We start from the raw sequence: 23,802 nt of genomic DNA on the forward strand, positions 1-23,802 counted from the left end.
GTTTAAAAGAATGCACTTTGAGCATAAATATAGATATACTGAAAATTTTTTTAAATGAAAAAGATGCTCTGTGCATATATACACAAACACTAAGCATAGGAAAGCTGAGGTGGCCATATCAATGTTAGTCAAAGGCCATATCAATGTTAGTCAAAGTTAGTCAAAGTGTGGGACAAAAATTACTATCAGAGATAAAGAGGAAATTTCATCAGGATAAACAGGTCAATTCATCAAGAAGACATAACAATCCTAGATGCATATAAACCTAAAAAGAGTTTCAAAATACATCAAGAAAACTGATAGAACTGAAAGCACAAATAGATAAATTGGCACTTCAGTTAAAGGTTTTACTCCTCTCCCAATAATTGATAGAAATAATAAACAAAAAATATTAGTAAGTAAACACCATCAACTATGCTATTTACAGGACATTACCCTATACAATAACAGCAGAATTTACATTCCTTTCAACCATTCATGGAATATCCATCAATAAAGACTATGAGCTAGAGTATAAATCAAGTCTCTAACAAATGTAAAGATATAAGAAAATAACATTAGAAATTAATAACAAAAATCTTAACATCTCAAATATTCAGAAATTTAAAAACATTTCTAAATAAGCTACAAGTCACAGAAAAAAAATTACAAAAGAAATTTTTAAAATATTTTAAACTAATGATAATGAAAAAATAACCTATACAAATTTATAATACTCAGCTAAAGAAGTACTGTACCAGGGATATTTATATTTCCAAATGGCTGTACTAGAAATTGAGAATGTTATGTTAATATTCAAAGTAAGGATCAACTAAAAGCAGCTAAAGAGCAAATCAAAGACAAACTAGAAGGAAAGCAATAATAAGTAGCAAAAATCAAAAAAATAAATAGCAAAAGAGAAAATCTTTGAAACCAAAGTTGGTTGTTTGCAAACACTGATAAAATTGTTAAATTCCTAGCAGGATGAAAAAAAAATGAGAAAAAAATCATAATTTGCCAATTTTAGGAATTAAAGAAGGGTACATCATTACAGATAATACAGGCATTAAGTGATAAGAAAATATTATGAAAAATTTTATGCCAATACGTTTAACTCAGACGACATGCACATATTTTTTGAACCTCCAGGCCCAGATAGCCACACTGAATAATTCTATTAGACATTTAAGAGAGAAATAATAACAATCTTACATGAACTCTTTCACAAAATACAGAAAGTTAGAAAACCTTAACTTATGAGGCCAGTATAACCCTGACACCAAAACCAGACAATAATATAACAAGAGAAATAGCACTATCTCTTATAAAAACAGACATAAAATCCTTAAAATATTAGGTAATAAACCCAAATCCCTCTCTATATGTACATAAATGTATATGTGTGCATGCGTATGTGTGTGTATATATGTAAACGTGTGCATATATGTATATGTATGCATGTGTGTATATATGTGTGTGTATGTGTATATATAATATAGGATAAACAACAAATGAATGGGCATGCTAATTTGTGAAAACCTAAGTAGGTCTTGTAGTCCATATTCCCAGGACTATAACTAATCAGGCTACCCAGTTGTTATTTATATTAAAACTCCTCAGAAACATAAATTTCATTATTCCTTTGATAACTTAATTCACTGTTTTATGATCCCAGGTTAGATTTTGTGCTTTTTTTCTTTTCTTTTTTTTTTTTTACAAAGGACTGAAGGCAAACCACCAAAAGAAAAATGTATTGTAACAATAAATACGGTACAACTTTAAGAAATGTACTTTTAAAATTACTATGAGTTTATCAATAACAACTCTGCATGTTAAGTCTTCCAATTTTTGCATATAAAAATGATTTTCATCAAACCACTGAAACTATCCACTGTGGATGTAAATAAAATAACCAAGTTCAATGTAAGAAAGCAGCATAAAACAAAGTAAAACTTGTGATTTGCAAATTAGCCTGATGTAAGTTTTTTGTTGGTTTGTTTGCCTTTGTAGTTGCAGAAGGTGAGCTCTGTTTTAGAAGGAGTCATTTCATTCCCCAAATGAATTTTGACTCATTTAGGTTAAAATCACTTCAAAAGTTTAAAATGAGGGTAGAGAAAATAAAAAGGAAAAAAAGTAAATATATAGTTAAGTTTATCATCACCAGGTCACTAAATGCTAGCTATAGAATATCCAAACCCAAACAAATGCATAGAGTTCTTCATGCCCATCCTCACATCTGTACATTTCTCAGGGAGATCAGAAGAACAAGCTCAAATTAATAGAGACCTCTTGTGATTTTTATTAAACTATCACCTCACATTTTCTACCCAATATAAAAATCAGCATCCATAACAGCATCACAGTATTTCCAAAAGATGTTCCTTTTGTATCACTAATACTTACTAACTACCTTTTCCATATCAAATATTTGGACACATGGTCTTTTTTTCAAAAAGACTTTCCAAATATGCAAATTCATTTACATGAAAAGTTGTACAAACACAAAAAATTTAAGAGTAGAGCTTTAGTGAATCACATTTGTTGAAATGAAAAAGCAGCACATCGAGTGGGATATTTACTCATCATGCCAATATTTATTGAGCAGCTGTGATGTGCTAGGCACGGGGGACCCAACAGAGAATAAGATGGATGTGGTCTGTCACCACAGAGCTTAAATTCTAAACAAGAAGACAAACCGTTGATTAGAATGTGATAAGTGCTCTGATGGAGACATAGCATTTTGAGAACATTTAGCAGGGGGACCTTGCCTTGACTGGGGTTGGGTGGGAAGGTCCAAGAACTGGCTGCGTGTGAGGAAGTGAAGTCTAAGCCAAGGAGGAGTTCAGCCAAGTGTTGGAGTGAGAGTGGGAAAAGAACTGTCAGGCAAAGGTAATGAAGATGCTGTAGTAAAAGGACATGAAACAGCTAGGGAACAAAAATGCAGAAACAGAGCCACCTTACCAATCAGATGCTGCTGCCAGCTCCAAGACCTGTACATAGTGAGTGGACACCTCTGAAAACAGAAGCTTCCACCTGTCAAAGCCATTCCTGATATTTACAATGCTGACTATCTAATTAACTCACTGTGGTAGACTGTTGAGACGGTTCCCAGTGCCCCCGCCTTCTGGTATTCACTTCCATGTGTAACCCTGGTAAGGTTAGAATAAAGCAAGTCACTAGGTTTCTTAACCTAGTGACTTGCTTTTAACCAATAGACTATAGCAATATTCACGGACCATGATTTAGATTATACAACTTGTGATTTTGTATTGTTTGCAGATTCTATTGCCTTCTCAGTCTGCAGGCCTTGATGAAGCAAGCTTCTATACTGGAAAGAATACTGATTAGGAAAATGGGAGCCAGCTAGGAACTGAGACCTTCAGTTCAGCAACTCAAGGGACTGAATTCTGCCATGGTTCTGTGAGCTTGAAAACAGATCCTTCCCAGTTGAGCCTTCGAGTGAGACCCAGTCCTGGCTAACACCTTGACTGAAACCAGTGAGAGAAGCTGAATTAGAGGACCCAGATAAGTTGCGCCTAGACTCATAACCCACAAAAGCTGTGAGATTGTACATGGGTGTGACTGTAAGCCACTAAGTTGTGGCAATTTGTCATACAGCAATAAATAACAAATGCACTCATGCATGTGTGTTTATCATGTTTACAAGTATTTTCTACAGCCATCATAGGTAGAAGTTATTAGGTTCAGTCCTGCATTTTATTTGTGAGAGAAAACAGAAGATAGTGTACTTAATTGTTAAACAGTAAGTTTCTCCTTCAAAAAGAATGCATTTTAACTGGTAAGTCCACATGCTCCTTTGATGTGAAAATGAAAGGTCAGAGATACCAGGCCCTGCAAATGGGTCTCCAGTCCTGTTTTTCCTGCCAGTCCTTGCAGGTCAGAGCCCACAGGACAAGTTCCTTGGATTCACACAGCTAAAAATTCAAGTATTGTTCTATCTCAGTGTGTTCCTAGGTTCTCTCCTCAAATCCCAATGTCCCAAGATAAACACAAGATGAGATAGCTGCAAATGGTTTGGAGTACGGAAGAGTTCCTGGACATCATAGGTCCTCCCTTGGCAGCCCAGTGGTTTAGTATGTGGGCCCCGAAATCAACTGCCTAGTTCAATCCTGGCTCAGCCTCTTATAAGATGCAGGGGCTAAGGCAGACCACGAGTTCTCTATGCCTTAGTTTCTTCATCTGTAAAATGGAAATAATAATGGCTCATACCTCTAAGGGCTATGAGGATATCTTAACCACATAATTCATGTAATCAGAGTCTGCTGAATGCTTTGTTAACTGCCGGTGTCATCACTATTACTGTTATTCGTGTAAGTCCCATGTCTAGTACATTCCCTATTTGTGCAGTAATTCACGTGCATAATATCAGCTGTGCCACCTTGTAGCTGCCTAACTGCACAAGCTGAATGTCCTAGCCTTGGCTTTCCTATTTGGAAGAAAGAGTGGCCATAGTGCCTGCCTCCCAGGGCATGGTGACAATGTAGGAGAAGCCCTTGGACCAGTGCTAGCACAGAAACCACACAGGCAAAATCCCTTATGGAATTCCTCAATTCTATCCTATAAAGAAAGAGCAATTACCACTCAGAAATGTGATTGTTCTCCAGGTACACAGATAAACCTGCAACCAGGAGCCCTTGGGTGTTGTCTAATCATGTGCTGAACTAAGACTGAGTAAACATTTTAGAAAATTCATTTGCTGCTGTGCAAGTCAGAAGATATGGTAGCTGCAATCCACAGTTTCAGAAAGATTCAGACAAACAATCTTAGTAGTGTGGGGGAGATATTTCCATTTACTTATGTTTTGCTGTAAATTGGGAAAACACCACCAATATTTGGTCTTAGAGTGGAACATTTCTGTCAGATTCTGGATGTTCTAAATTTGTATTGTTTGGAGCCACAAGGATGCAGAGTGCTTAACGGGCTTCACTGCTGCAATCACATGCTCTAACTGGTAATTAACACATAAGTCAAGAATTTATGTGTCTGCTTCATCCACAAATGTGAGGTTCTTATTCATGCCAACCCAATACCCTGAGAGGCATGTTAAATTTTATTTGCCTTGCCATTCTACGTTTATCCTCCCTCCCACACCTCTTTCTCAAGAAGTCAGTGGAAGTTGAAGGCCAGGAAAACTCATGCCCCTCGCCTGGGCATCTGCTACCATTCATTCTCTGCAGCCCTTATGCCCAGCGCACAGTGTGTCCCATACAGCAGAGAAGAAGGAAACTAACGACCATTTTGTGTGCTATAAGTAAATGATATTTGAAAGAGTTCACATTATTAATGCAATCTCAAATAGTCCTGGTTAACAGAGATGCCCCTGATGGTAGACTGATAAATAACAAAGATGGAAACATGAGATTTAAGGTAGGAGAAAAAGGAATAAAAACTGCCCTCCTCTCCCAAATCTCTGCCACCCCCTCTGCCAAACTTTGGGATTAACTTGGACACCCATCTACCACGAGCAGGAGGGGACGGTGGCTCATGGATGCTGAGAACTTGTGCCGTCCAAGGCATGAGGGCAAACCTCAGCCACTGAATGAACAAATGAACAGTGGTACCATGTGTCCCCCTGTACCATCGAAAGAGAAGACCTTAAATTACAAAACACATCCCCCAACATCTCCCTCATTTGGTATTCACCACAGTCCAGGGAGGTAGGCTGCATCCTTGTTCATTGTTGACAAAGAAACTAAGTTCAGAAAGATTTAGTGGGTTCCTCAAGGTCACACAGCTATAAAGAGGCCAAGCCGGAACTCAGAGCCACTTCTCACTCCAAGTCCAGAATTCTGGCCATGATCCAAGCCACCTGTCAATTTTATAACTACAATGCCAGAATACACAGCACTCTTGACCCACTAAATCCATAAGGAAGTAACATCAGGGGAGATAAGCTGAAGAAATCTCATTATTTTATGTCACTGAAGTTCATAAGAGAAGCAGACGCTTCTACTAGGAGCTTTTGTGGTTGAAAACAGTTGTCTTGATTTAGCTTTTCAAACCATATCCTATCCCAGCCCTTTCTGCCTCCCTCTTTTGAAATTGCTTCCTCACTGAGCCTCTGTAACCAATGGCTTAGTCTTCAGCAGTGCTGGGGGAGAAAGAAGGATGACAAGCACCTTTTTAAAGGAGAGCAGAGACGAGAAACAGAGAAAAGAGACTAAAATATGTGAGAAAAAAGTTTCAAGAGAACCATCTATTGCAGCTGAATAAATTATGCTCCAAGGAGCAGACTCTCCCTACTAAGAAACTGGAAGTAAAGCTTAGTGAATTGAATAGACTAAATCTGACATGTCCAAATTCTAGTGGCAAATCAGGCATCTGATTTTCTTCCAGATAAATCAGTGGAGAAACCAATCTATATGGAATCATAGCATTCATTCTGAAGGTTATAAAAATATACAAATGAGTGTTTCCATTGTCGGCTTACTCCATTGTACAATCTTCTCTGTATACTAGAATGTTTAAGTATGGGATGAATTCACTATACACTCCTGGAAGGCTCACATGACTGGAATTCTGTTGACACCTCTCCTGGCAGAGCAGCGGCTTCTGGGAGTGTATGTTGGCCTTGCTTCCCAGCTGTTCTCATTTTGCCTCCGCCAGAGGGAGATGGGAACAGCTGATGGCTTCACCCCCAAAGCTCAGCTTGGCCCCATCATTAGCACATCTCACCCCGGCAGCTGCCAAGGCAAAGACTAACATGCCAGCAGGAAAGCAGCTGACTGACTTTTCTGACTGAGTGTTTGGAGTATTGGAAGTTGAGAATCAAGCTGCCAAGCGGGTTCAACTCATTTTCTGTACATTTTTACGATCCACTCACTCTAGAGGCCATGAAATGAGGGTGTCTGTTCTTCTTAACACTGTATCCCCAGTTCCTGGCACAAATCTGGGATTACAATAGGCAGCAAACAAATGTGTTGACTAAAAGAACCAAAGAATCAATATTGGAGATGTCCAGTTCTGAAAACACAGTGGACTGAGCTGACACAGCTAGAAAACCTTTCTATTACAAACACAGAAAAATGTTAAATAAAATGTGACAACCTGCATAACTGAACTAGAAAGAAGAGAAAGGAAATTATCAGGGAATTAAGGAATTCCTAGTCAGAGCATCCACCCACTGCCAAAGTCATGGAATCCCAGAGGCCTGGCAGATACAAGCCTTCAGCCTGGAAACCATGAGTTTAGTAACAGGAGGCATGATCTTGAACACCATGAGTCAGAGAATTCTAGCTAAGATCCTTGAGTAAAACCAAGCCCAGACAGGCCGCCCTTCCCAAGTCATCAGGGCTAGAAAACCTCTACCAAATGCCACAGGGAAACTTCAAAGTGACATGTCTCCCCAGAGATCTGGTGAGGGTTAGGGAGTTTTGCAAGAGAAACAGAAACTTCAAGCCTTTGCCACATGGGTATGGAGACCAAAATTAGAATAGCCATGTGGTGTAAAATTGCCACAATAACTGGGCTTAGACAAGGGAAATCCCTGCGGCATCTGTCACGAGAAAACAGATTCTGCTCCACAGGAACTCTCCTAATCCAGGGTACATAGGGCTCACATGAAGAGGGTAGCAGTGGAGGGAAAAAAAGCTGAAAATGAACTCACAGTTTAAAATTGTAAGGCATTGGAAGAGATAATCCACGGTAATACAGAATCAGCATCCTAAGAACTTGAAATAACCTGAAATGGATAACAATAAATAAATCCCAAATTATTAAAGACATGTAGGAATACAAAGAAAAGATAACAAAAGATAATTTTAAAATATTACATTTTAAAAAGATCTGGCAAGTTTGAAGAAGAGCAAAACAAAGCTTCCATGCGTGAAAAATTAAAGATATTGAAAAACGTTAAGTCAATAGACAGTTTAAACAGCATTTAGACACAGCTCAACAGAGAATTGGTAAACTGAAATTTAGACTTGTAGACATCACCTAGAATATAAAGCAAACAGTGATAAAGAGATGAAGAGAAGCTAAAAACAGGATGACTGAATTATAAGGCCCAACTACATATAACAAAAGTTCCAAAGGAAGTGATGAAGCAAAAAGGGCAAGGCAGTAATTAAAGAGATGCTTACTAAATTTTTTTTAAATAATTGATTGGATTCAAGAAGCATAGCAAGGCCAGAAATACACAAATTTAATATGAAACCATATAAAAACACATGAATAAAATACAGAACTACACATACACATACCCACATACTCCTCCACCACCAAAGAACTACCTTAAAAGTAACCAGAGAAAAAGGCAGGTTTAGTGCAAAGGCATAGTCCTTAAATGAAAGACTCCTTAACAACAACAGGAGAGGCCAGGATACAACAGGTAATATCTGATAAAAGAAAACAATCGCCAACCTCGGTTTGGTTATCTATACATAGCTAAACTAACATTCATGAAAAAGAAAAACATTTTCCAGGCAAACAAATATAGGGAATTTGCTACTCAGAGACCTTCGATGGAAGACTACTTCAATAAGAAGCAACTGGATCCAGAAGTGGAAGTGGTTTGCAAAAAGCCATGGGGAAAAAAAAAAAAAAAAGAAAAAGAAAAGAAACTGGTTGCATTGGATAAATCAGCATAAGCCTGGACTGCTCAGCATAGAACAAAGCCTAGTATTTCCCCACTACATTTTTTGTTGAGAGATGTGTTTCAAAATGGCAGAACTAAAATTCTAGACAATAATAAAAAAACAGGAGGCACAGTGAAGGGCACTAAAGCATGGTTAGCCTGTAATTGTTTGGGAGGAGGCCAAAGTTATTGACTACATTTAGACTCTGTTGCTGAAGTACAAATGTTAAAAATTTAATGGTACTACTAAAACTGTGGAAAGAGAATATGTAACCTCTAAATTAATAGAACTGGGAAAAAGTGGGAATAAATAATCCTACAGCAATAGAAGAAAGAAAAGAAAGATGTATAAAGATAGCAAAAGTTAATTATTTTCATTAAAGTTAAAAAAAAAAAAAAAAAAAAAAAAACAAGGAGACTAGCAATCACTTCTTTTTTGTTGTTTTTCTTTCCTTGTTTTTTGAGACAGGGTCTCACTGTGTCTCCCAGGCTGGAGTGCAATGCAAGATCAAAGCTCCCTGCAACCTCGACCTCCTGGGCTCAAGCAATCCTCCCACCTCAGCCTCCCCATGTAGCTGGGACTACACGTGCCACACATATGATTTTTTTTTTTTTTTTTTTTGGTAGAAATGGGGTATCCTTATGTTGCTCAGGCTGGTCTCAAATTTCTGGGCTCAAGTAATCCCCCCTCCCCACCCGCCCCCAGCCTCCCAAAGTTCTGAGATTACAGGTATGAATCACTGGGCCTGGCTAATCCTTTTGTTCATCGTTGTAATGGAGATGCTACCCAATGAAAGAAGAAAAATAAAACAAGTAGAATGCATGAGGACTGTAAAGGAAAAAACAAAACTTACCCTCTCAGGTGATTATTCTCTTAGAATTTCTATGAAGTCAATCAACAGATAAACTATTAGAGTAAAAATTGAGCAAGCACCCCGCTATGGTTTGAATCATCAGGATTAAAGACAATTGAGCAAGATTTCTGAATTCAAAGTCAACCTACAAAAATAAGTAACATTCATATACACTGAAAAGAAAACATCAATTAGAACTTTCAATAAGGAAATGACTCCACAGATAAAACAAAAATAGCCATGAACTGGCACTTGTTAACTGAGTGATAGAAACATGGGTATTGATTGCAGTCTGTCTACTTCTGTGTATGTTTAAAACTTTTCATATTAAAAAGTTAAAATATTTTTAAAAATAGTGATACCATCTAAAGTGACAATAAATCTATTAGGTACTTATGATATCTAGAAATATATCTTACAAAGATGTGCAAGAACCTTGAAGAGAATATTATTGAAAACATATTGAATAGCATTAAAGGGAACAAATACATAGAGAAATCACCACATTCATGATGGGAAGCCTTGATGTCATGAGGATGTCAATTCTCCCCTAAATTAGCCTACAAGTCCCCATACAGTATTTTGTGAAACTTAGCAAGAAGATTCTAAAGTTCATATGAAACACTAAAGTTTCAGGAATAGTCAAGATAACTTTAAAGGAGAGGAGGGGAGAAGGAAAGGAGATGTTAAACTTTATTGAATACTTAGCATGGTCTGAGCACTTCTCAAAGCACTGTATATGTATTATTTCATTTCACCTGCACTACGGCCCTGTGGAGGTAGATACGATTATTATCACCATTTCATCAAGAAGAAATGGGGAAAGAAAAAGATTACGTAGTTTGTTCAAGGTTTGAGGTGAGCAACGATCCCAATTTGCCTGGCACTGAGAGGTTTCCTGTGATGTGTCATCTTCAGTGCTAAACCTAGGAAAGTCTGGGCACACAGGTTGGTTTGTTACTTTCTCAAGATCACATGTCAGGAGCCAGGTGGCAGAGCTGATCTGCAAACTCCAGCAAGCTGGCTTCAGTGTCTGCCCTCTGCACCACTACATACCAACTGTATTAGTCAGGGTTTTCCAAAGGGACAGAACTCATAGAGATGATATAAAGGGAAGTTTATTAAGGAGTATTAACTCACATGATCACAAAGTCCTACAATAGGCTGTCTACAAGCTGAGGAGCAAGGAAGCCAGTCTGAGTCCCAAAGCTGAAGAGCGTGGAGTCCGATGTTCAAGGGAAAGAAGCATCCAGCACGGGAGAAAAATGTAGGCTGGGAGGCTAAGTCAGTCTAGTCTTTTCACATTTTTCTGCCTGATTTATATTCTGGCCATGCTGCCAGCTGATTAGATGGAGCCCATCCAGACAAAGGGTGGATCTGCTTTTCCCAGTCCACTGACTCAAATGTTAATCTCCTTTGACAGCACCCTCACAGATACACCCAGGATCAATACTTTGCATCCTTCAATCCAATCAAGCTTAACCATCACACAAACCAATCTAAACACCGAAGGCTTATCATGAAGTAAAGGATACTGAGAACAATATGAGGCTGGAACTGAGGTAAACAGAACAGTAGGACAAAGAACCCAGAAGCATATCTGTGTGTGCTTGCTGGTTATCGGAAGTGGAAAAGGATTCAACAAATGTTACTAGAGCAATTGGTTTTCCAGATGGGGGGAAACAGACATAGATCTCATACAATAAATAAAAATTAAATTCCAGTTATTCTAAAAGGGAACAGCAAACATTTTAAATTTAGAAGAAAGTATCAAAATTTATTTTGGAGCTCAGGAGAGGAGGATTGCTTAAACTAAACTTAAAAAGAAACATGAGTAAACAAATACAAATAATTCAAAGAAGAAATACAAAGAACATATAAACACATAAGAATCTTAGAGTCTTTAGTAATGAGAAAAATGCCAGTTAAAACAATGAAATATTTAACATCCAGTTTGGCAACATTTAAAAAGCCTGAAAATACCATGTATTGACAACCACATCGGTAACCAGAGCTCTCCAGTAAGTGGGCACATAAATTGGTACAACCAATCTGGAAAGCAACTTAACAAAATATGTTACAGTAAAAAATTCGTGTACTCTACAGCTCAGTAATTCATTTGTAATAGGTTCCCTAGAGCTTACACCCATACCTAAGATAGCAAGGATCCTTGCACCATCGCAATATCAAAAAGTTGGGGAAAACAGATTTATTATCGGCAGAGGGGTACACAAATTATGATTCAGCCATTCAATTAAAAGGAATGAACCAAGCACATATATGAATAAGTCTAAAATATATATATATATATTTTAAGTTGCAGAAGGTTGTCATATATAGTAGGGTACCATTTATTTAATAGTTAAATACATAAAGAATATCAGGTATTGATTAGGGGTATGTGTGTGTATACACACACACACACACACACACACACAGACCAACCAACTTCACAGGAGTACAGCCTCTGCAAAAGGAAGACTGAGATAAAGTAGTCTGAATGGGTGGGGAGAAAAAGGATGGCTATAAATATATCTTTAACATTTTACATCTTTAAATGTTGAAAGTTCTGAAGCATATATAGTAGAATCTGGCTGGCAAATATATGGGTGTATAACTTATTCTATGTCCGTTTTTCAACTTTAAAATGGTCATATTTTAGAAATAAATGAATGATGGTGCCAGATTTTTCAATCATCTTTTACATGATCTTCTCAAACCATACTGAAATTGGCTGAAATAATGATTTTAGTTTAAAAGTTTTACTTAGTATGCTTAATTTCAGGAATGTACCTTTCCATAGGCAGACAACAGCTGCATTTTAAGTATAATGCAGACCCTAAATCCTAATGCAGGCTCTGAAGAACACTACCAACAACAATAAAAAAAAAAACCCAGGATGGAAACAAAACCAAAACAGGAGCGCTTTTACACTGTTGGTGGGAGTGTAAATTAGTTCAACCATTGTGGAAGACAGTGTGGCAATTTCTCAAGGATCTAGACCTAGAAATACCATTTGACCCAGCCATCCCATTACTGGATATATACCCAAAGGATTATAAATCATTCTACTATAAAGACACATGCACACGTATGTTTATTCCGGCATTATTCACAATAGCAAAGACTTGGAACCAACCCAAATGTCCATCAATAACAGACAGGATAAAGAAAATGTGACACTTATACACCACAGAATACTATGCAGCCATAAAAAAGGAAGAGTTCATGTCCTTTGCAGGGACATGGATGCAGCTGGAAACCATCATTTTCAGCAAACTATCACAAGAACAGAAAACTAAACACTGCATGTTCTCACCCATAAGCGGGAGTTGAACAATGAGAACACATGACATAGAGAGGGGAACATCACACACTGGGGCCTGTCAGGGGGATGGAGGGCTAGGGGAGGGATAATATTAGGAGAAATACCTAATGTAGATGACGGGTTGATGGGTTCAGCAAACCACCATGCCACCTGTATACCTACATAACAAAACTGAACGTTCTGCCCATGTACCCCAAAACTTAAAGTATATTTTAAAAAGTTGCTCATATATCTAGGCAATCCTTCACATACTGTCAATGTTTCCATTTTTTTTTTAAAGCAAGACTAGGTTCTCAGATCACGTTCAGATTCAAGTAAGCGTATCTCTCACAAGAAATGCTTCCATCCTATCATGGCTTCAATTACCAACACGGCAACACATAATACAAGGAATCTTTTGGTCAAATTGCAGACCAGTGCTCACCATGCCTGCTAGGGGAAGACATGTCAAGGTGTTTCACCATTTCTAAGAATGGATCATCTAAACTGATTAAGCAGTTCAAGGCTTCCTGGAGTAGGTAAACAGACAGAAAATGTAATCCAATGAAACTGTCCAAGTTTTTAAACAGTTGCCAAGAAGCTGAGCTCTTAGTGTAGCCTTGGAATGACATAAAAGCTTAAAGGATAAAAAATAACAATATGATGCTGAATTATTCGGCTTCTCCATTCCATCTATCAACTGGAGGCAAGGTATATTGGGCATTAAATAAAGCACAAAAGAAACAGGATGAAAAATGGGCTGGAGAAAGTATGAAGATTGAAATGGCAGCCTGTGAGAAAGTGTAGTATTTAATGTGCATATTTCAATGGGCAAATAACGTTTATTTGAACTGCATTACCGTTCTGCTGAAATTCAAGCTAATTACAATCTCACTGCTATAGTTATGGCAAAGATAGGTTATGAAATGTTTGCCACAGCTAGGTTAAGATCCAGTCTCCAGTATGAGGTAGACTAGACTGCCTTGCCCCTGACAGTGCTGATCTCACTATCTGAGGCTATCATTTCTTCTTCTGTAGAATGAGAGTACTAACAGGACCAACAAGATTCTTTCACCAGAATTGTATGAGATAGTGCATGCAAAGACCTGAGCACCGTCACTCCTGGCACTGACGCACTCAACAAACTCCTTTTTAAGTTACAATGTGATGGTATGACACTTTTAGGTTTAATAAAATCCAAACATATAAAGAAACAATTATGAAAAATTCACAGCAACTACCTTCATAAACATTGTCTAGATTATATCAATTTCACTTCTCCATCCCAGAGACCTGACAATTAAAGAGCATGGACATACTCCAGAGCTGCTTCCTATAGCTCCCTGTGGGCACACAGCCAAAGGGCTGTAGGGCTAGCCATTCGGTACAGAAGAAACATCTGAAAATTCTACACCTGTCTTTGTAAATCATGGACGCTGCAGAAACAATTTAGCTTAAGGAGGCCTCTGAAACACACTCTGATACAAAATTTTTTTTCTGCAACTCTAATGAGTTCATTACAGCATCATCTACACCAGGAAGGAATGTGCTTAGCTTCTTTAAATGATGTAGCTGCATTCCTTAAGAAAAATTTTGTTACAGTTTCCACAGCTGCAACATTTATCTAATTAGGTATATGTTGACTTTGAGTTTTTATAGATTTTGAAAAGAAAGTTTTGAAACATTTAAAAATGAGTTTAATTTTTGTTTCCACAAGGAAGGAGTAGAAAGTGCCAAATGACAAGTGAGAGAAAGAAAATACATCTATATGTAGAGCATGGTAATCAAAGCGTTGGCTAAATTCTAAATGTACATGGCAGAGTCACAGGTGTTTATCTGTGTGCCCTGCCCAAAACCCTACAATAAGGGAATAATTATAATAGCAATAATAGGCTGCGTACCATGGTTCAATGCCTGTAATTCCAACATTTGGGGAGGCTGTGACAGGAGGATGCTTGAGCCCAGGGGTTCAAGACCAGCCTGAGGCCATAGAGTAAGATTCTATCTGTATAAAAATTTAAAAATTACATATATTTTTTTAAAAAAATTTTGAGACAGAGTCTCACTCTGTCACCCAGGCTAGAGTACAGTGGCATGATCTCAGCTCACTGTAGGCTCTGGCTCCCAGATTCAAGTGATTCTCCTGCCTCAGCCTCTGGAGTAGCTGGGATTACAGGTGCCTGCCACCACCCCCGGCTTATTTTTGTATTTTTTTTTAGTACAGATAGAATTTCAATACGTTAACCAGGCTGGACTTGAACTCCTGACCTCAATTGATCCATCTGCCTCAGCCTCCCAAAGTGCTGGGATTACAGGTGTGAGCCACCATGCTTGACCAAAAATTTAAAAATTAAGAACAAATTAGTTGGGAATGGTAGTGTGTGCCTGGAGTCCCAGCTACTAGGGAGGCTGAGGTAGGAGGATCATTTGAACCCAAAATGTCGAGGCTGCAGTGAGCTCTGATTGCCCCACTGCACATCAGCCTGTGTGACAACGCAAGATCCTGTCTAAAAAAAAAGTAACAATAATAATAATTTAAAAACAAAGCAGCAAAGCTTTGGAAGATGGAAAGGGGATGGACAAGTTGTTACCTATTTAGCAGGGAAGAGAGAATGGGAACTTATGACCTGAAGAGGAGGGCAGCCATCAGAAGGTGGGATGGATAAGCAGAACCCTGGAAAGGTTTGGGAACAGGGGGCACTGTATGGGCCAAGGCCAATACAGGCTGAGGCTGAAAGGCTGTATAAGGAGAAGCTAGAGCCCTAGATCCCTTGCAAAGCCAACAGTTAGGTGTTGCCTGCCCTACTTGGACCAACACAGGAGGTGTATTTCCTGAAGACACTGAAGTAGAGAAGTTCTGAACATAAGGACTCCCAGGAATCGTGAAGCGGGGGTGGGGGGGGGGGGGCACGAAGCAAAGTGCTAAACTGAAAACAAAAAGACTAAGTTTTTTCCCCTGCTAAGCTCACAGGCCCTAGAGCCAGGCTTAAATTGCCAGACTGAAATCGCCTTGGCAAGAAGCTGAAGGATTCTTCCTTGGGGAAATTGACCAGCCTAAGAAAAACAGAGTCTGTGATATGTGGATGTCTCTCAGCAAAATGAATGTTCACCAGTCAGTAAATCCATCGGTGGACGTACACAGAATTTCTAATCACCTCTTTAATGTCCCATTATTAAATATCAACAGAGAGCCAAAAATCAGACATTTGAAGAAAGTCAGATAGATGTTAAACAAATAGGGGGGAAAGAGAATCTCAAAGCTAACAGTGAGAATTAGGTGAACAAAAAATGTTTCACAAGTAATGACTAACACATTTAGAGTTAATAGCAATCTTATATCCATTACAAAAAAGAAGAGGACACGACAATAAGAATAAAAGAACATTCATAGCACAAGAAACCTCTTGGAAATTAAATGTGGTAGGAAAAAATTTAAAATTATTTATTTATTTTGATACAGGGTCTCATTCTGTTACCGAGGCTGGAGTAGTACAGCATGATCACGGCTCACTGCAGCCTTGACCTCCTGGACCCAAGTGATCCTCCCACCTCAGCCTCCTGAGTAGCTGGAACTAAAGGTGTATGACACCATGCCCAGTTAATTTTTAAAAAATTTATTGTTGAGATGCGGGCAGCGGTGGGGAGTCTCACTATGTTACCCAGACTGGTCTTGAACTCCTGGGCTCAAGCAATCCTCCTGCTTCAGCCTCTCAAAGCGCAGGGATTACAGACATGAGCTACTGTGCCCGGCCAAAAAATTTAAATAGAAGGATTGGAAAATGAAATTAAACAACTGTCCTAGAAAGTAGAACAAAAATGCAAAGGGATGAAAAATAGATAAGAAAATTAAAGGATGTTTTTAGGAGGCTGGGACATTCAGCTAATAGCAGTTTCAGAAAAACTGTGGTAAAAACAGTGAGGAAGAAATAATTGAAGAACGAATATAAGAAAGTATACTAAAACTTGACAAAATGAATATTCAAACTGAAGGAGCCCACTGAGTTCCCAACAATTACTGATAAGAGCATTGCTAAAGCACGTAATCATAAAACGCAAAAATACTAGTGACAAAGAAAAAAGATAATCACTTCCAAAAAGAAAAAAGACTACATTCAAAGGTTTGACAAGCAGAATACCATCAACTTCTCAAGCAGTAATGGCCACAGAGACAATGAAGAAATGCCTTATAAAATACTGAGAAAATATGATTTCTTTCTTGGAATTTTATACCTAAACAAACTAGCAATCAAGGGTGGAATGAATGAATGTGTGTTTATCAATATATTTTATACGAGGTATGCCAGAGACACATTCCAACCTTCTTTTTTACTCACAGAACTGTTTTGTTTGAAGCCACAATGTATATAGTTAAAAGTATTTACTTTTCTAGTATTCTGTACAAGCTAGCAGTGGCCCTGTGTCACAGTCTAGCCAATGATATCTAAGACAAAATCTACTACAAAGGCTTATGGAAATACTATTTTCCTGATGAAAATAGATTTGACTGGTTCTGCCTTTTGTCCTTTCTGCTGCATTACTGCCTGGAATGCAGATATGATGCCAAGAGGTACAGCAGCTATCATAAAACCACGAGGAAGTAAGCATAAAGGCAAAAGTCAACATCTAAGTATCGCAGATAGAAATAAAAGAAAGTGCTTGGGTGACCGATCACATCACTGACCTGCCACACTAGTTACACCAGCCACCAAACTACTTATTTTGCAACTGCTTACAAAGAACACAAGCTTGTAAAAATTGCTGCTGTCACTTTTTTTTTTGTTGTTTGCAGCTGAAAGCATCCCTGACATATTCACAAGTTACCAAAACAAAAAATTGTATCTCCCCAACACCCTTCCTCAGGAAGTTACTGGAAAATGTACTCCACAGAAATGAGGAATGAACTCTGAGAAAAATGTGTAGTGCTCAGAATATAGATGATTCAACACAGGAAGGATACAAGAGGAATTCTTAGTGTCTTGGTAATAAGGGCAGTCCTGAGATGACAGCTGTAATGTGTGCCTACAAAGTAACCCAGTCACATTGGAAAAGGAGGACGAAGGGCTCCAGGAAATATGACATCAAGAAAAAACAATCATGGCTAGACTAACTGACGTGTTGGATCATATTGAAAGGAGGTTGATAGTTCTCCTAGAAAGTGTGGAGGTAAAATAGAGGTTGTGTAAGGAATGAGAAAAACCAAAAACCAAGTATTCTCCCTACTCTCACTCTCAGTACCAAATGTTTCACCTCTGGTCACCCAAATGTGTGGGAATCTCTCCCCACCAACCACCAGTTCTTCAGTAGAGATCACCTGGGAGTCCTACAATTGAACTCTATTCTGACTCTATCTACCTGGAGAAAGCATCAGATCACACAGGTTAAGGGCTCAGTCCCACAAAACATCCCCCCCATGTCAGATGCCAATCACAAGTAGTAGGTTGTCACACCTATACTTCTGACCAACTAGCTATAAATTGGGGGTCCACAACCCCCTTCTCAGGTTCAGTTAATTTGCTAGGTGAGCTCACAGAATCCCAGAAAATGCTTGCTTATATTCACCAGTTTATTATATAATGAAGGATGTAATTAAGGACACAGATGAACAGCAGTTGGAAGAGATGCCAAGGACAGAGAATGTGGAAAGGGATGCAGAACTTCTATGCCCTCTCTAGATGCACCACCCTTCAGGAACTTTGATTTGCTCAGCAATCTGGAAATTCTACAAACCTTGTCCTTTTGGGGGTTTATGGAGGCCTAATTACATAGGCACGATTAATTGCACCACTGGCGATCAAGTCAACCTTCAATCCCTCTCCCCCTCCCTGGAGGTTGCAAGAAGGGTGGCACTGAAAGTCCCAACTCTAATCATGCCTTAATAAGCTGATTAGCATACAAAAGACACTCTTAATACCCCAGAGAGTCCAAGGATTTTAGGAGTTCTGTGCCAGGAACCAGGGGCAGAGACCAAATATACATTTCTTATTATATCACAATATCACAGCTTGGTGCACAGAAAATAAGGCAAACAAAAATCAAAACAAGGCAATCATTAACTCTAGGAAAAGCAAAAAGTTACAAGAGGGATGAAATGCCATAAAACACTGCATGGCAAAACAGTGAAAAGTATTTGCAAAGTCTTCTTAGTGCAAACATTGAATTATTTTTAAAGATGGCACTACTATATTGGGTAGTTGAAAAGAAGGCAGTGTGTCTGGAGTAGAGTGAGCAAAGGGAGAATGGTAAGAAAGGAGATCAGAAAGGAAAACAGGAATTAGGTCATGCTGAGGTTTGGATTTTCTTTCCTAAGGGTGCTACAGAGCCACTGGGGAGTTTCAGACAGGAAACTTGAATGCTGTAACTCATGTTTGAAAATAATAACTTTGGCCGTATTGTGGAGGAGAATATACCATGCAGGGATAAGGTGAAAAGCCAGTAGGCCTGTTGGATAAGAGGAATAAGAGGCTTCTGTAGAAGAGATTTTTTCCTATAAGGTGACCTGGACTGGGAAAGGCACACTTCGGGACGTAAGGAAGTGGGTAGATGGGAATATACTTAGGAGGTTGGTGGCTTACGGAGTAAAAAGGGAGACACAGGGATGACTTCCTACATGTCAGCACAAGGCATCTGGAGAAGGCAGAGGAGGTTGTTACTGGGTTCAGGAAGACTGGGGAAGGAATGATTTGCAACTAGAGTCTGGGATCTAGGGTTCTGTTTTGGACTTGTTAGGCTGAGTTGCCCCCAGAAAGTACCAAGTAGGCAACTGTGCCAGGGCTCAGGGTACAGACAAGGCTAGGAAGAAACTCAGAATATGCTCAGTCTCAACAGGGAGTAATTCCTCCTTTTCTCTTGCCAATGCAAAGAAATGTTTCATTATATGTTTGGAGTTTTAAACAGCCTCAACGGTATGATTTGGGGCACTGATTGATTGAAGACTTGATACTGAGAATCTAAGGCACTGATTGATTGAAGACTTGATACTGAGAATCTAAGGGTAAACAAGCAGTGAATCCTGGAATATATCACAAAAGGTAACCCACTCAAAGTGCTTAGGCCCCCCTGGTTTTCTATTCTGGGTCATATCTCTCTTAAGGAAACACTCTCTCCACCAAAGTTGAAGTCATAAAATAGTAAAAGTCCTCCCACACACACACACCCAAGAAATAATTTCCCATGATTAGCTGGATTTAATAAACATTTTTAACTGATTTAATAAACACACGCCCAAGAAATAATTTCCCATGATTAGCTGGATTTAATAAACATTTTTAATTGATTTAATAAACACATGCCCAAGAAATAATTTCTCATTATTAGCTGGATTTAATAAACATTTTCTTCCTAAAAAATTTTGTCCCTGCTCAGTAGACTTCTGTGTACAAAGCACGTGCCAAATTAAAGACCATGTCAGGCACACTTTGAGACACTTTCCGTTTTTTAAAAAGTTCTTTCTCAATAAACATTCAAAAGGACTAATTTGTTTAAAAGTCTTTCAAAGCACAATTCACTACAGGTCATAGAGTTATTTAAACCCTCAGCAGTATTCTTTCTTGGCTTTCTCATTGCTTTGTGCAATCTTTGTATTTAATCGTTAATCTCCAAATTGATCTTCGCAGTGTGGATTTTAACAAGAACTGGGTTTTAACCACATTACAGTAGATGCGGTGGGGGCGGAGGGCAGCAGTGGCAATCGCAAAATAAAACGTATCATAAAGTGGTAACGGTTCGTGATTGAGGCCAGTTGTTGAAAAATAAATGCCTGTTATATAGAATCATAGAAATTTAGAGCTTGCGGCCAAGGCAAGTCGTTCATCGGTGGACCGACAGCGCCCCAGGCGGCAGAAAGAAGGCGGCGGCGGCGGAGACCCCGGGAAGCTCCCGGATTTTTAAAAAGGCACCTGCTGAGTGAGTCCTCACTGTGCAAACGGGATCCACAGGTGCCCGATTTTAAGGGGATACAACTCGGGAAAATCTAAGTCTGTAAAACAACCATAAGATGCGCACGTTAAACTAAGTAAGTTCTCTTTGTACACCACGTTGATGTGGGTGATTATTTACGGCGGAGAAACTGAGCGGAGGGAGGAAGGAGAATTCGGCTGAAGTTTGCCCGCGACTGACAGCTAGGAAGTGACCTGGAAGCCAGGAAAAGGGGCAGGGAGGAAACGAAAGAAGTAGGTAAGAGAGTCAGTTAATGAAAACAGAGCCCAATGTTTAGCGCAGCAGGCACACCTGCGGAGGAGGGGGGCTGCCTCACCTGCGGGACCGCTGCGCGCCCCCCTAAGTGTGTAAGCCGGGGAGGAGGGGGCTGGAAAGGAAACCTGGTGGGGGGCTGGCCCGGAGCCTGGAGTGGCGGTATTAACTGCGGGATAGGGCCAGCAAGAGGACCCGACACACATCGTCCCGAGCGACACGTGTAAATGTCAAGATACAGAGACATCTACAAATGTCACCCAAGAGGATGAGGACAGAGGAACGGTCCCGAGGCTGTGCCCTCCGGGGCAGGTACTGGCTCCTGCGGGGCTGCGGGCCAAGTGTCCCCCTTCCCCAGGGAACTGACACCTGGGAGGGGGTCGGTCTCGCCGCGCTGGAAGCGCGAGCCCCGGGGCTCCGGGCGTGTCGCCCCTCGGGGCAGCCCTGGACCTCGGCGCGCCCGGGCGCAGCGTGAGGTGCCCCCAGTGGGGCGGGCAGCGAGCCGCCCGGGTTCGGCGACTTACCTCGGGCCTCGCGGGGCGCGAGCAGAGCCCCGGCCAGGGCGAGCAGGAGGGCGCGGGCGGGGGGCACGGGCGGCGGGCGCGCTGCCATCGTCGCCGGCCTTCCGTGCAGCAGCTCTCGGGCCCGGCGGCGAGCGCTGCACCATCCCACGCGGGCGCCGAGCCGGGGCCGGGCGTCGCGACCGGAGGGATTTCCTGCCGTGGCGAGTCAGCTCCGGAGCCCTCGCGCAGCGCCCGCGCCGCCGCGGAGCTCGTCTAGCCTTTCATTTTTAAAAAAGTTTCCCCCCGTGTGTGTGCGTGCGCGCGCGCGCGCCGTTCTGGCACAAGCCAGCCTTGACCGTTGCAATAAATGAGCAAACTGTCCGAGTTGGCCCGGGGACGAGGAAGAGCGTTAGTGAGAGAAGGCAGGCCTGTGAAATGGATCCACGGCCAGCAGTCACCGTTCTCATTACCGCCGAACAAATTATTGTCTCCCCCGCACCCCCGCCCGTCGGCGGCGTCCCGCGGGTCCTAGAGACCGCTCGGGTCCCCCCGCCAGGGTCCCGCCCCGAGCCGCGGCTCGCTCATCCCCGGGGGTGGGCGGCTCGGGGCAGGGCGCCTCCCTGGCCGCAAGCGCCGGCGGCATAGACGTGGCTCGGTAGCGGCCGGGCGCCCGGAGCGCACACGTCCCCGCCCCAGGATGATGTGGCCACAGGGCCCCGGGCGCCCGGCTGCCAAGAGCACACGCGGCGGCACGGTCCAGCTTTCCAGGCTGAAGCTGGAAACGATGACTCGGCTGCTTGCTCCCCGGCTCTCCGGGAACCCTCGGAGTGCGGGTCAGGTCTCCACCGCGGCCCACAGCCCGGCGCGCGACCCCGCCCGGCCCTAAGCGCCCAAAGGGGCATCTCGCGCCCGAGAAACAAGCTTGGATTCTCAGGCACAGGACACTTGGGCGTTACTTTTGATCAACAGTGTTAGGTTTTATGTTGATAGATTGGCTCACGTTTCCTTTCCATGACCTGGACCCAGAAAAGGGTGTACAGTAACGTTCCCCCAAACTTTCCTGATTGTAAGAAGCACCTGGGTTGGCTTGTTAAAAAGATTCTCGGGCGCCCTCCTACGCTTTCGGAATGAGACTCTTCAGACTGTGGGGCCAGGGGAGCCCAGGGTGTTTGGAGAAACACCAATGAAAGAATGGTGCCCGTGCCTTCTCATCCTTGTTCCGGGCTGACCTCACCTCTTCAGCCTCGCTCGGCCCTTAGGGAGACCATCAAAAGCAGCAGCGAGGGGCACCGCACAGACAAAAATGGCTGGAGCCATTTTTGGATGACTGATGCCCACCCTGCGGGTTACCATGATTCCCAGGCTTGGGAACTTATTAGAATAGTAAGAGTTAAAGACATTGCCACCCTAGAGACCAGTTAACTCAGAATTTCCCACAATGCGTGGAGCTCAAGAGTTTTCAAAACCTCAGGTGATTCTACTGTGCTGCTCAGACCTAGGACCACCTGCAGAAATTCCATCCTGGTCCTGTCACTCCGCACTGATTCCTAACTGAGCACCCACTCCTAGGAGGTGGTTAGCCAGCATTTGAGGAAACTGCCTTCCATACCATCTCTTCCCACTGCAGAGGAGCTTTTCTCGGGAGTTCTCTCCCACCGCAGGTTTTGCAGTGTTCCCAAACACCAGGTTGATCCTCCAACAAGGTGCAGGACTTTCTTTTTAAAAACCTTAGTGGGAGGCACAGGCTCTCCAGCCCCCTTCCCAATGCCGCCATATCTCAGTACCCGATCTGGAAACCAGGCCTGGTTCAAGCCATGTGTCATATCTAACCATACTACCAACTGGCGTTGCAGTGTACTTCTTGTGTTCATTCAGTCAATCAACATGGTCAACACTATGTTAGGGACTTGGGAAACTAATGAGAAAGCCTCTTGCCTTCAAAGACTTTTCTTTCTGATCGGTCACACTGATAAATCACCATTATTGAACAGTGTGAGCTAATTACTTAACCTATTTAATAATAATTAGGCTTGTTTACTGATATGGTTTGGCTGTGTCCCTACCCAAATCTCATCTTGAATTCCCATGTGTTGTGGGTGGGACCTGGCCGGAGGTAATTGAATCATGGGGTCTTTCCCATGCTGTTCTCATGGTAGTGAATACATCTCATGAGATCTGAGGGTTTTAAAACGAGGACTTCCCCTGCACTAGCTCTCTCACACTTTCTGCCTGCTGCCATCCATGTAAGACATGACTTGCCCCTCCATTTATTCTGTCCTAGCCATGTGGAAATGTAAGTCCATTAAACCTTTTTCCTGTATAATTACCCAGTCTTGTGTATGTCTTTATCAGCAGCGCAGAAACAGACTATTTACT

The 23,802-nt window shown here is 41.3% G+C and overlaps 1 protein-coding gene across 1 annotated transcript in view; it reads right to left on the minus strand.

The window, feature by feature from the left end:
* ADAM12 (ADAM metallopeptidase domain 12) overlaps positions 1–22,063 on the minus strand; it is a 373,095-nt gene extending 351,032 nt beyond the window's left edge. The window contains exon 1 of the mRNA XM_007964392.3: positions 21,448–22,063. Coding sequence (XP_007962583.3) covers positions 21,448–21,535 — 88 coding nt within the window. The 5' untranslated portion in view covers positions 21,536–22,063. The remainder of the gene's footprint in view (positions 1–21,447) is intronic.
* Between the last annotated feature and the right edge of the window lie 1,739 nt (positions 22,064–23,802).

The sequence above is a fragment of the Chlorocebus sabaeus genome, chromosome 9 (assembly GCF_047675955.1).
Source record: "Chlorocebus sabaeus isolate Y175 chromosome 9, mChlSab1.0.hap1, whole genome shotgun sequence".
Taxonomy (NCBI): Eukaryota; Metazoa; Chordata; class Mammalia; order Primates; family Cercopithecidae; genus Chlorocebus; species Chlorocebus sabaeus.